Source organism: Hyposmocoma kahamanoa, unplaced genomic scaffold, assembly GCF_003589595.1.
Source record: "Hyposmocoma kahamanoa isolate Upper Pololo Valley unplaced genomic scaffold, ASM358959v1 84, whole genome shotgun sequence".
NCBI classification, from domain to species: domain Eukaryota; kingdom Metazoa; phylum Arthropoda; class Insecta; order Lepidoptera; family Cosmopterigidae; genus Hyposmocoma; species Hyposmocoma kahamanoa.
The window spans coordinates 1,927,854-1,942,033 of record NW_020654229.1 but is presented as its reverse complement, the minus strand read 5'-3'; the positions used below and the strand labels follow the sequence as shown (position 1 = coordinate 1,942,033).

The 14,180-nt window shown below is 36.1% G+C and overlaps 1 protein-coding gene across 1 annotated transcript; it reads left to right on the top strand.

Annotated features, from left to right (window-relative positions):
• The first annotated feature begins 995 nt into the window (after positions 1-995).
• Positions 996-10,646, top strand: LOC113234391 (fibrous sheath CABYR-binding protein-like). The gene is made up of 7 exons (XM_026469701.1): positions 996-1,025; positions 1,678-1,796; positions 2,872-2,987; positions 3,905-4,003; positions 5,860-6,023; positions 8,643-8,741; positions 10,009-10,646. The coding sequence occupies exons 1-7, from the start codon at positions 996-998 to the stop codon at positions 10,231-10,233; spliced, it is 852 nt and encodes a 283-aa protein (XP_026325486.1). The 3' UTR covers positions 10,234-10,646.
• The last annotated feature ends 3,534 nt before the right edge of the window (positions 10,647-14,180 follow it).

Sequence of the window (14,180 nt, the reverse complement as noted above, 5' to 3'; positions counted from 1 at the left end):
ACGTGTTCTATTTAGTCCAGTTGATATAAAAAAAAAATCATTGGTATATATGAAGTATCTATTGAATGCAGCGGTTTTCTTGTAAAATTTCTAGGTAACTTTGTGTTTTTTTTTTCTATCGTGAAATGCTTTGATTTATACGGCATTACAACATTCTAATATACACTGTGGCCGTAGCATGGCAGAATGTATGATAAACCTCGCCTTGACAATGTTTAATTTCATAAATCTAAATTTGTTTATTTGGTAATGAAATATTGTTATACATTTTGAAGAACAAAGACAACAATATGAAATTGCGTATATAGCTGTCTTTGTCTTTTAATCATCGCCACGAAAACGATGAAACAAAAAATGACAATGATGACAAAACGTCTTTTCATCTCGTTTATCGCGCTCAATTTTTACGTTGATAAAATTACTGTGCAAACGTTTTAAAATCAGCTGTGACCTTGCAGCAATGTTTGCCACTTAATTTTTTGCTGTCAGGGGTGCCAGCGCTCGCGATGACATAAAAGTATTACGTCACGGTGTTCTCCATGTTCGCTATTGTGATAAAATTGTAAAATGCCGTTTATCACTCGAATTTGACAGCAAAATGTGAATATAATAGCTTTATCGAGGCGGCATGCTACGGAGGCTGTTGCAATTAGGATTACGTCTAGCACGCCTCGATGACCACGCACACGTACCTTTAAAAACAAATGAGTTAATTATCTTTTCGTTGTAAAGCAATTAAAATTCGCTAACTACCAGTAATTTATTAATTGCAAAACCAATAATTTAAAAAGGGTCATTAGGTGGTCACTAAATAACACATTGTTATGTGTAACTGTTGAAGAAAAAAAACAAATTTATATAATAATCACTTTAAAAGCATTTACAATATTGTTAAGACGCGAATTTGAATTTTTATACAATATAATTACTCCTAGAGTTTAAAAAAAATTACCATTATTAATTGGTCAAATGTCGAAGATTGTGTGAAAGTGAATATGCCGCCAATATATTCTAAACCAAGTGCGGCAAGTGGAAGCAGTAATATACCCATAACAAGAAATCGGAAGGTACCATTAGAGCTTTATATCGCAAAGATCTTGGGGGCACTGCCATTGTGCCCGTCAAGTTGATAAGTCTAATGTGCCTGTAATTTCACCAGCACCCTTCAAAACCGGAACGCAGTAATACTCAAATTACTATAATTTTAAATATACACTTATTTTATAATTAACCTACTTCAAAAAAGGACGAGGTCCTCAATTCGTCTGTACGTTTTTTTTCTATGTATGTTACGCGATAACTCCGGTATTTGTGAACCGATTTTCATGATTATTTTTTTGTTGGAAAGGGGGTACCCCCTTCCATAGTGGTCCCATTTTATTTTGAAGAAAATCATCAACCTCGAAGGGTGGCAGTTCACCCATGAAGATTCATTTATAAATAGCGCCTAACTTTAATTTAGGAGCAATTACTTTAATGGTTGATTTTGCTATTTCTCCAATTCAAGGCGTTTTTCTCTCAATATCTTTTTTAGGGTGTTTAACTCTTTGATTGTAGCATTATATAATACTTATTCAAAATGTCATTGTAATATTTGTAAGATTTTGGGAGACAATAAGTGTTTATTGTATTCTATTGTATTTTTGGGCATTAAACATTAGAAATTATTATTCTCAGGTGATGCAACAGTTAGAAGAGGAAGCGCTCATGGAGCAATGTATCGAGGCGATGTTGGAAGACGAGCAGAGAGAACGGCAGCGTCCGCACAACGGGCACAACAATCACCATTTCCCCACGTGAGTGTACCTTACAGGGTTTATTGACATACGCGGCCGAATTATGCGTCATATTCGGTTGTTTAAAAGAATATTTCTTCCGTAATAAATCCGGTATAGTCTGTTCCAATCAATTGTACCAGAAGTGTAAACAAACAGATCAGTAACCCGACCATAGAATGAATGAATGGCAGTTAAGTGATGGCAAACTGCACTGCCAACTACAAATCTATTAATTAATTCAATGAATTGATTTGTTTAATTGAATCAGTTGGCATAACTGGGTTTTATATTATAATAAAATGGATTTTGATATTTCATACATGAGATTAGAATTTTTCTCTTACATAACCTATTAAAGCAAATATCAAAGTTGCGAAATCTAATTTTAAATCCTCCTTCAAAGCCTTGCACTTAGACATTCGTTCAATTCGGATTACTAATCGATTACAAAAAACTTTAATTGAATGAACCGAATGCGTTATATCTGTACAGCTCTATGCAACTATAGACAATTCACAAGTCTATATTTGAAAAATAACCTCGCTTTTGAACTAACATTTTTCTAATAAGATTTTAATATGTTATTCAAATGAATATTGATGGAAAAAGTGGTAAGATATCAAGTCGAAATCTTCGAAATATACATGAAAGTGTTTTTATTCGATTTATTGAGTCAATCACTCACATTAGAATTTTAAGCAAACCGGTTTGTTTGTTTTTCTGGCATAATGGTCTGGAACAGTCTTAAAAAACTACTGACCGCTTTCACTGCTCATTGTGTGCGTGTAATACGTATAGGAACTTAAAACGTGTCGTTTCCATGTATGCACTGTCGGAAATTCAATATTACATTCTGAGCAGAATCTCTTTGATGCTGGTTCTTCTGCGTTTTCTGCGGGCTGCGTAAAAATGTTCACGGTTATTTGTAATGTATAGAGGAAACGATTAGACCTACAATTAGCTACACGGTTAAAACACAATACAGTAAAATAGGCACAGAGATGTGCCTAGCTTCCAAAGTAGGATCCTCTGTACTATGGGTAGCTTACGTCCGTCAAGTGTGTTGCCTCAAGACTCGTAAAAATATTTCCAGAACGAGCAACGGTTCTGCGGGGGAATTCTCCCTGGAAGAGGCGGTGTCGCGGTCGACCCTCAACCCGCTCGCGGCGGAGTTCGTGCCCAGTGGCAGGCCGCCACCTCCCACCACAGGTAGGTAATTCCGTTACTTAATAATTTACTATTCCATTCGGTGGTGTGGGAAAAACAGCAAAACATCTAATTACAAAACTTTTTAGTTTTCTTTTTATATAAGTTTTTTGTTATACACTTCGTTTCAATCCATTTTGAACAAAAAGTAAACAAACAAATCACTGACCCGACCATAGACGGTTTAGTGATGGACAATTGCAACGCCAACTACACATCGATTAAATAATTGATTGAATCGATTTGTTCAATTGAGTCATACTAGCGGTTTTCCTTACATAACCTATATAAGCATAATTAAAATTTCAATGCAAATCCTCCTTCAAATCCTTACACAGATTCGATTACGATTGAAATGTTCGATGTAAGTAATAATCGATAACTAAATTTTAATTGATTCAATCGAATGTTTTTTTTCGAACAGCACTATGCAACCATAGGCAAGTCATAAAAGTATAGATCAATAATAACCTCACTTTTGGACTACCATTTTTCAAATACGATTTTACGATGCTATTCAAATGAATATCGTTGGAAAAAGCGATGATATATCAAGCCTAAATCTTCGAAATATTAGAATAGAATACAATAGAAATCTTTTATTATTTATATTTATTATATTCGTGAAAGTGTTACTTATTCCATTTATTGAGTGATTGCTTTAGAATTTTAACCAAACATGTTTGTTTATTTTTTGTTCAAAATAGATTGGAACAGACTATAGACCTTTATACTGGCTTTCGGCATTCGTCGCCTCTAGTGACATCTAGTGAGAGATTTTTGAAACCTTTGGTACCTTTACAGATGCCTCAACTGACGTTGATGTCATTGTGAAGTACATAAGACGTCCTGCAATAGGAGTCTTTTCGAATTATTACAGTTTAACACACAGATGTTCTTATACCTATATTTGATTCCAGAAGAAAAGCAAGAATCTCCACCGGAAGCGTCGGCGGAGCCAGTTCGGGCTGAAGAGGAGTCCAGTGCATCCGAAGAACACAGTCATAGCAAAACAGACGGTGCGTGTCCATTGACTTACAATTATATGGACGTCGGGTCCGCGCTAAAAAGTGTCCGCCCTTGTAGGGCGTTAAAATCGTATACAGAGCGTCAAACTCCGCTTTAGTCTTCATTTGTTCGACTGACAGCGCGATACTGCGATGACATTACAATTTAAATTTCGAATAGGTTGACTTGGGACATTTTTTTCGTGGTTTTTGTATTAGACCCGTCGTCCATTTATTTGTAAGTCAATGTGCGTGTCATATTTTTTTTATGTATGTTACACGGCATTTGTCAACCGATTTTGATGATTCTTTTTTTTGTTGGAAAGAGGGTACCTTGGTATTGGTCCCATTTAAATTTGAAGAAAATATTCCACCTCTAAGGGTGGCAAACTGGGGGATGAATGACTCTTGAGGTCGGTTTTTTTAGTACTTTGTACTGAAATTATTAATTCTGATTTTTAAGTTATTAAATATCACGATGTTTTACTACCATGATATTATTATTATTATTATTTTTAATTACTCCACTGGTTTGCAATAATTATTAAGGAAGATCGAAACACAGAAAAATTCATTCGAACCAGCATCCCCTGGCCATCCGTGCCAGATGCTCTGCCAATTAAGCCACGGCACGAACCAAATTTTTCTATGTGTTTGTTGCAACGGACGCGGTTGCGCGCGCGGCCGTTTGTATTCGTTGGCGAGATGTCAACTGTGCGGAAGCGAGAGCTTCTTCGTCTGCTAGGTGTCACCAGTTTTGGAGACTGTCTCGCTCTAGCGTACTAGTAAGGTGTGTGTGGGAAAGGGATGGAACAAGGAAGCAATAATAGATCCAATCAAACTATTACTAACGATTAAAAGTAAAAGTCAAAGGAATATTTCGAGGAGGGGTCCTACGTAAAGTATCGTATGTCGAAATTGCCAAGTTTACAGGGAAGTGTTTTAAAGTTTTGGATCCACTGAAAGGAGCATAACAGGTGACTTTAGCATTTTTCAGTTTTATTCGGCAAACGGTTACTCACACAGAGTATTGTAAAATCCTACATATCGGTTAGATGATCTATTAGATTAGCTTTGTCGTGTTATGCTCGTTTCAGTGAATTCAGAACTTTAAAATGCTTCCCTGTAAACTTGGCAATTTCGACATACGATACTTTACGTAGGAGGTGTCGATTTATTCCATAACTAAAATGTAGTTACACTTGTAAGCGTCACATTTAAGCTACTGCTCATTCACTAAGCTGACTTCATTGAGCTCAACGAGCAATAAACTCTTGGGATTGCTCTTTTCAAAGAAACTTAAATGCACTTTGAATCAAATTTGTGTGGAATCTGGAGCCATGTCGTCTTTCCATACATCTTTATCTAACACGTAGTCTTCAATTTTGCTATATGACTTTTCAATTAAAATATTTTCAATGTAATTTTTAAACTTAGGAAATGATAATCTTAATATATGCTCCCTGTATACAGTTCCCCATAAAAGAGTTTTTACCTTGGTTAACGAAATTGTGGTAACATGAGTTTGGACTCAGCTCTAAGGTTAATATTATGGATATCTTCTTATTGAAAATATGTATACTTTTATGGCATATAATATATTTGAGTAAATGTACTGCGATACCACAGTCATGATACCAGTCTCCTTAAACTTTTCTCTGAGAGAAACCCGAGAACCTAAACGGTGCACACAACTAATCGCTTGTTTTTGCAATACTTGTATGGTTGGAATGTCTGCCGCTTTAGAATGGGAATTTAAAGATGAAAGTGTCTAAAATTCGCAAGGTAAATTCAAATACCATTTCGGCGCAACCAGTTTGCAATACCAGGACGTAACCGGGTTGATAATGATGATGTATTTATTTCAGAGTCACAACCAACGGAGCCCCCCGAGGTGAGCGCGGCAGATATCGCCCCGATCGAAAAGAGGCCCAAAGAGAAGAAGCCTGAAAAGAAACCAGAACTCAAAAAACCGGCCAAGCAAGAACCCAAGAAAAAGCCGCAGGTCGTTAAGTCGGATACGAAAGTTCCGGTAAGATACATTTATTTATTTAACTGCCTCCGTGGCCGAACGGTTACCATGCCGGACTGCCACGCAGAGGTCCCAGGTTCGATTCCCGGGCCGGGAGAAATGTTTGTATGGCTTACATTTATTTCTCTCGTGAGTTTGGGTGTAATTTGTGGTTGTCTATGTGTGTGTCCATGGCACCCGCGACACAGGGTTTCCCTAGTGCGGGGCTATGTTGAGTGTGTGCGTTATTATGTTATTATTATTTATTTGAATATTTAGGGTTAGGGCACTTTCAAATTAGGCGCCACGACTAATATTCCTACAATATCGCACTGCTATTGTAATAGTGTTATAACTCAAAATATGTGAAAATTCAAGGTTACGTAATTGCTGAAAGCAAAATTTGATTCTCTACATGTCAATAAAACCGTCGTTAGAATATTGTAAGAAACAATAAAAAATATCTACTTAACTCAAAATGAGCCAGAACTAACCAAAACAGTTTTTTTCCAAAAATTATTTTTTCCCTCTTATTTTTATGGTACACATTGGAAATTGTTTAGATATGTCTTTTATAACCCTACATAGAAATCTTAATGATCTTTTACGCGCGGCTACAGAGCTTTTGCATGCCTACTGCTTAGCTTAATTTGCCATTTACGAGGCTTAAAACTATATTGAAGCAAAAACTTTATACTAAAGGCTATTATGCAACTTCTGCGTAGGTACTCGGATGACAGAAATCCGTGGTAGTAACCCGTTTAGCTCATGGAGGTAGTCTCGATCTCTGAAGTTTGAAAGCAAAACAAAAAAGCTCAAATGTTATTTACAAAGAGCAACCCCTAGAGTTTCTTGCTCATTGTTCTCAGGGGAATCTGCCTTACGAATGAGCGGTAGAGTTTAACCAATGTTACATTTTCAAGTGTAATAATGCTTACCTATGAAATAAAGATTATTTTCAATTTAACTGAGCCGGTTCTTGAGGTAGATGCGCGGTGCGGGGGAGTGACAGTTTACGTAACAGATATGTCGCGCTGAACACAGAATAATTTCGACAAGATTTTCCTGACAATATTCATTAATAATAATAATGCACACACTCATAGCGCCGCGCTAGGGAAACCTTGTGTCACGGGTGCCATGGACACATACATAGACAACCACAAGTTACACCCAAATTCACGAGTTGAAATAAATATAGGCCATACAAATATTTCTCCCGGTCCGGGAATCCAACCTGGTACCTCATAATAAAACCAGTGAATCTCACTCCCATGTTTAGCGACAATGTAACCGACGATGATAAAAATGTCCTATCATTAAAATGTTTAATGAATGTGAAACAGATTTGCCTAAATGAGAATTTATTTAGATTTATTTTCTTAACGTATTAGATTAGAATATAATAGAATAGAATTATTTATTTCGGACCATGATCTATAATAATGTTAGTAATACAGTAAATTTTACTTACGTGCTATGGTTAGTACAATACAAAATTACTTAATTTTAGTGAGAAGTGAGTCTAGACCACTACCCTACGCACGTGTAGTTGCACCCAATGTAGTTGGTAGGGGCAGTCCAGCCTATTGGCAACAACGGTTAGGATGCTATTAGCGCTGCCGCGTACACGCATCATAAGTGAGGCAGCCTTCTTGCGCATAATGGCATAAAAGCCATCTGTGTGCGCCTCCGTGAACATGCCGGATGCACTACAGTGTCGCGGCAGCCCCATCAGCATCCTAAAAACGTTGTTATATTGCACCCTTAATGTATTCAGGGTTCTCTGCGTATACTTCACCCACAGGCTGCTTGTGTAAAAGTTTTGGCAATATGCTTTAAATAATGAAATCTTTACATCTTTGGTGCAACGAGCAAACCTGCGGGCGAGCATATTACATCTAACAGACAGGGCCCTTCTCTCCCTCTCCATGTCGGCACTGTCATGCAAGTTATCGGTTACCCAGTGACCCAGGTACTAAATTGAGAGACACGACTTATCTCACTACCATAGAAAAACACCGGCGGCACAGTTCCAACAGAACCTGTCTTCGGCTTAAAAACTAGGAGCTCGGTCTTTTTCGTGTTATACCTGAGTCCATGGGCTTCCGCATACGTCTCACATATCCTGAGCAGCTTACCAAGTGCACTGATCGCAGGAGTCAACAGCACCATATCATCTGCGTAACTGATATTGTTAATGAAAGTGCCGTCAATAGAGCAACCCACTTTGGCGCTGCTGAGTTCCACGATCAATGCATTAATATACAGGTTGAGAAGCTTCGGCGATGTAACCCCCCCTTGTCTCACCCCACATTTCAACCTGTAATCTTTTGAATGCACTCCCGCCCATCTAACACTGTTGGTCTGATTTTCGTACCAGTAGCGGAACAACCCAGTGACTTCATCCGGGAGATCCGTCTCACAGCGCAACTTCTGCCATAGCACGTCATATGAGACAAGGTCGAAAGCCTTTGAGAGGTCGAGGAAACACGCATATACGGGTGTCCTTCTTTTTGTGTAATACTGAACTGTATGCTTGAGGCATAATACCGCGTATTACTTTCATTCACTAACTGAATGGTCGAAACTTTTTGTTATTATTGAACCATATTAATTGTGAAAATATATTTGTTTCAGGCCAAAAAGAAAGAAGTGAAGGCAGTGAAAAGCGAAGTCAAAATTGAAGACAAAATCGAAGAGATCACGACGGCTACCGCTGCCATAGATTCACCCAAGGTAGATTTTGCAAAATCACATGTCGTCAGGGATCATCGCGCATATAACCAGAAATAGAGACGAAATGTCATTTGATTTGTTTGAAAACTATTCTGCCAAATCATTACGGTGACAACTGCGCACTGATTGGTTAGCCCGAATTCGAAACAATTAACGGTGTTGTCAATTGTTTCACTTCAAACGACCAGTTTAACTTGAGCTTTGCTTTAATGGAGGAAAAATTAGTATTTAATTACCGATGAAATGTGATTCCGTTTTTCCTACACCACTGCATGGAACACCCCCCAATTGTTGAGATATCTTTATTACAATAAATACAGAATATTTTTGGAATATACGAAGACGTACACTCAGGTCGGTTGTTGGCGCTGTACAATTTCAGTTTTCTAATTTGTGATTTCAGTGCAAACGAGAGTTGATATTTAAATTTAAAAGTGATACAAGGACTATTATAGTCTGTTCCAATCCAATGTTCCAAAAATGTAAACAAACAGATTATTGACCTGACTACAGACAGTTTAGTGATGACCAACTGTACTGCCAACTACAAATCGATTAATTAATTGAATGAATTCATTTGTTTAATTGAATCAGTTGGAATAACTGGAATTTATGTAATAAAATGGGTTTTGCGATTTCGCTGCTGATTATTGTAAAAAGTATGTGATTCTATACAGAGTGATGATATTTTATACATGAGATTGGAATTTTTTTCTTACATAACCTAAAAACCAAATTTAAAATTTCCAAAATCTAATTTTATAGCCTCCTTCAAATCTTACACTTATGGTCGATTGTGATAAAATTTTCGATTCACTAATCGATTACAAAAACATTAATTTAATGAACCGATTGAGTTATTTCCATACAACCCTATGCTACCATAGACTATTCACAAATCTATATTTGATTACCAACCTCACTTTTGAACGTTTTTATTCAAATGGATATTGCTGGAAAGTCGAAATCTTGAAAACATGCGTGAAAGTGTTACTTATTCCATTTATTGAGTGATTGCTTTAGAATTTTAACCGAACCGGTTTATTTACTTTTTTGACGTAATGGACTGGAACAGACTTGACAATACCCATGTGCCTGTAATTTCACCGACGCCCTTACCTTTCAATACCGAAACGCAGTAATGTTCACATTAATGAAATGCAAAATCGAAAGCCTTCTAGGGTCTGTTAATTGAAGTAGAAAATATTGTACTTGGTTTTAACAGTGTATAAGCATTTATGTCACAAAAGTAAATTTCTTGTCCCAGCTCCAACCATCACCAGCGGAAGAAGCCTTACCAGCAGGCCCGAAACCCATCAACTACGCGGCGGCGGCAAAAGCCAACAAACCGAAGAAGCCATCCACCTCACCTGTAACAGAAAAGACCCCCCCGCCGGAAGTCAAAAAACTATCACCGGAGGTCACCATCAAGCCTAAAACCGATAAAAAACAAAAAGAGAAACCGATACAAAGAAAAAACTCAACCAAGTAAGGTGTTCTTTTTTATCTCGTCTTTTGGAGTCAAAATTTATTTTCAGTGTGTACAAAGATTTTTATTATAAAATTTGCTTTTTTGTTTTCGCTACAAAACTGTATTCAAGTTGATTCGAATTGGAAATTCGCGCGCTGTAGTCGCGGCCAAGTTCTTTCAAATTCCCGTCGCATTTTGACGCAGGCAATTTTGGCCCAGTTTTGTAGTAAGGACCGTTATTATTTTTAATGTTGAGATTCTGCGATCATGGGTTTATTTCTAATTTACGGAATTTATCTTTCTTTTCGTTGTACATTTTCACGTTGTTATAATAATTATTATATTACTAGTGTTTTTTATTTCAATAATTTGCGAGTATTAAAGTACTCTGTTATTTTAAAATTATATTGCAAAGGCAAGACCAGTTAGACCCCATCTTCAATTTTCTCTATATTGATGTCTAAGTCTTAGGGCACATTCACATTCGACGCTTATAAAAGCGCCACAGTGGCGCCACTACTAATTTTTATACAATATTTAGAAGCGCAACTATAAATATCTTTGTTTACTTTGATTACAATAAAGGTCAACATTCACAGTTAAGCTAAGGACAGTTGTTCAGAATGCATTAGTTACTGGTGGCTACCATAGTATTGTATAAAGTTCTATATCGTAGGAAATTTGTTATACGTCTTATTGAACATCTTTATTTATATATTTAGCACTATTTTAAATAAATAGTTTAAAATGTTGTCTATCACCTGAAAATATATATCATGTATTTAGAACCATTTTCAAATACTCATTATAATTTTACAATAAGCAAATGTCTCATAAAATACTTCATTAAGGTTTCTTTACATCTAGTTAACCCGAAGGACCGGGCGAATTGGCGCACATTGGTTGAGGCCTATGTATGTCCAGGAGTGGACTACGATAGGCTGTTGATGATGATGATTATAAATTCAAGCTGCAGCATAATAGTCGCGTCACTTGTGCTGATTAGAATGAAAAATAATAGTGGCGCGATTACAGCGTGACAGATGTGCCACTGTACCGCTTCTATAAACGTCTAATGTGAAAGCGCCCTTAGCACCATCGTGACAAGATCAAAATTAAATTGGTAGCCTATAAAAATAACTATTGAAAATTTTAAAATAATTATTGTTTTAAGTTTTCGTGATGTTTTTCATTTCACATTTCTTATGAAACATCGAAATAACGAAAATAATTACACAAATGACAAATCCCATTGATCTTTTATTATTTCTATGATAGTTCCTAAATCGGTGTGTACCGCCAAGTTCCGGTTACTTTTACGACACGATTGTCGTGTTTGTAATTCAATTAGGTCACAACAAATTTACTTTTTAAGTATTGTATTAATTTCTTAAATTTAACCAGATTTTATTTTTGCGATACGAAAGAGGCGTGTGCAGTGAACGTTATATATTGCACCTCTACCACGAGTCACTGGTATAAAAAACAAAAAAAAATGTAAATATTTCTATGATCTATTGTACCAGCGCGCCTAGTGGCCAGAAGAAGTTTCATTTTGCGCTGTCGCTTTTTAAAAAATTAGGATTTTTATCATACGCCATTTGATCATGTCATTTTGTGAGCTGTCAATTTTATAAATACAGTATCACGAAATTCTCTATACTCCGTCGAACCATTTATTTAACTTTTAACATATGCACGCCTCCGAATCTCCTTAATTATGACATACCACCACAGACAAAAAATGCAATACTTTTGGACTTTTTTATTTAAATATTTTAGTGAAGCGACGTGCTCTTTAGCTTAGATATTTATCGAGTCAACAGATTATGTAACGAAGATTATTCAAGTTGATAAAATTTGGTACCTGTCTAATAAATTATGATGAAATGAAAAAAATTATAAATAATTATAATAAATTATTATTGTTTATTAGAATGAATCGCCGCATTCCGACTTCCTATTCGGATGCCAGTCAGACAATACCTTTTTTTTTAACCCGTTCACGATTAAAACTTCTTCATAAATAAAATCGATTGTTATAAAGTGATTGACATCACTAATTGATTACAATTCGAGCTGTCAAAAGTGAAATAAATGGTTCGACGGAGTATAACATATACACAAGATTTATGTAATTATTACGTTTATTTTACAACTAGTGATTACAGTCGATAAATATTCTATCGACTATCGATTGAATGTTGGTCAGGCTTATATAATCACACAATTATATAATACAGCCTCACTTATTTAATTTGAGTTATCATCGGACCATTATTCACCCAACTACTGACCACATTTTAATTCAATGTATAATGAAGAAAGCAATAACGCAATTAGTAATCATTAGAACGTCGTAACATTTACAATTCTGACATTTTTGGCAAAATGTTATCTTCTTTCACAATATATCGATAAAACTATCTACAACAACTACATGACTATTTAAGATTTTATGAAAACTGGCTAACTTGCTGATGTCATTTTACTACGTCTTCAAGAAAGACAGACATTATAGTCTCTTTAGAGACAACTGTTATTGTAAGTCAGTCAGTTAAGTAAAATATTATGACCGCAAAAATCTTTCAATAATGTTACCTCCGCAATTATTCGCCTTCGCTTAGCTCACATATTGACTGTGAACTGGCAATCGGTACTATTTCAATTTTGACAACTTGACAGGACAAATAAAAAAATTGTTTGCGTCATTTATATAGCATCTGGATTATTAAATAACAATATGTAGTTTTTAAATATTTTTATTACACATGTATGTATGTACCTACGTATTTTTATTTAATAAACTTGATGCTATATAAATGATTTTACTTTGTCCTGTAAAGTTGTCAAAATTGAGATAGTACTGGTTGCTAGTTTACATTCGATATGTACTCTTGTGTTCTTGGCTAAGATCCGTTGTTCGAGACCACTCCCTGTGCGAGTGTGGTATCGCAGAAGGTTCCCTAGAGTACCTGTTTTTTTTTTACTGTAACCGTATCGTCACTCCTCTGTATGATATCCTCCCACCTAAAATCCCCCGTTCCGTTAATATCAACTTCCTCGTAACGATAGTCCATTCTCCCTTTCTGCTGTGTAAATTTATAAAAAAAAAAATTGTTTCTGTAATAGTCTGTGTAGGTTTGCTGTCGTTGTAGATTTCTAGATTCTTCTCAGTGAATTCTGTCGAAATTCACCGTCAATTATTGAGTCAAACCGCGTGTGTTCCTCAACTTGACATCGGCGAAATCATCGATTACTTCGATGGGGCCATAACATTTAAAAGAAGAAGAACAAGTCAATTTGTCTAGTCATAGCACTGAATCTTCCAACGTTGACGGATTGTAAAACGACGGGCATGTCTACACAAAACCTGAACTTATGCGTAAAATGCCACTTCGAAACGGTAACACGCCCCATGGTCACGGGTTAACTGGCCAGCGGCAGATGACATGCTTTAAGAACAAACATATCTGTCTACGACTACTCTCAACTCTATTACTTGTGGCGTTACCATTGTCACACACTTTTTTCCGTCAAACCACACTCATTGTATCCACACGCGAACCAAAGTGAAACTATTTTTGTTTTTATTCTTGTTAGCACTAAGAACAGGATTCCACGCATTAGATGGTCTAAATCCATCTTCACAGTTAAACGTGATAATAATTTAGTGAACAAGCACGAAAGTCTTAATTAAAATCTATACTTCTCGTGTTCATCAGGCGCTCTGGTGATTTTGCCATATAGATGGTGGAAATTCGAAATGTCCTAAGAGACATTTTATCGTAAGATCATTTTCCCTTACGTAAAAGTGTCTCTTACGTCATTTCAAATATCCAATATCGTAAATTGTCAAGAAATATATACATAGTCGTTAGGGATGAATTTTCCAATTTTGTGTGACAAATTACAGATCCCCTAGCGGTCTTAATATCACGAAAAAAAGCTTACTTTCAACGCCTTCG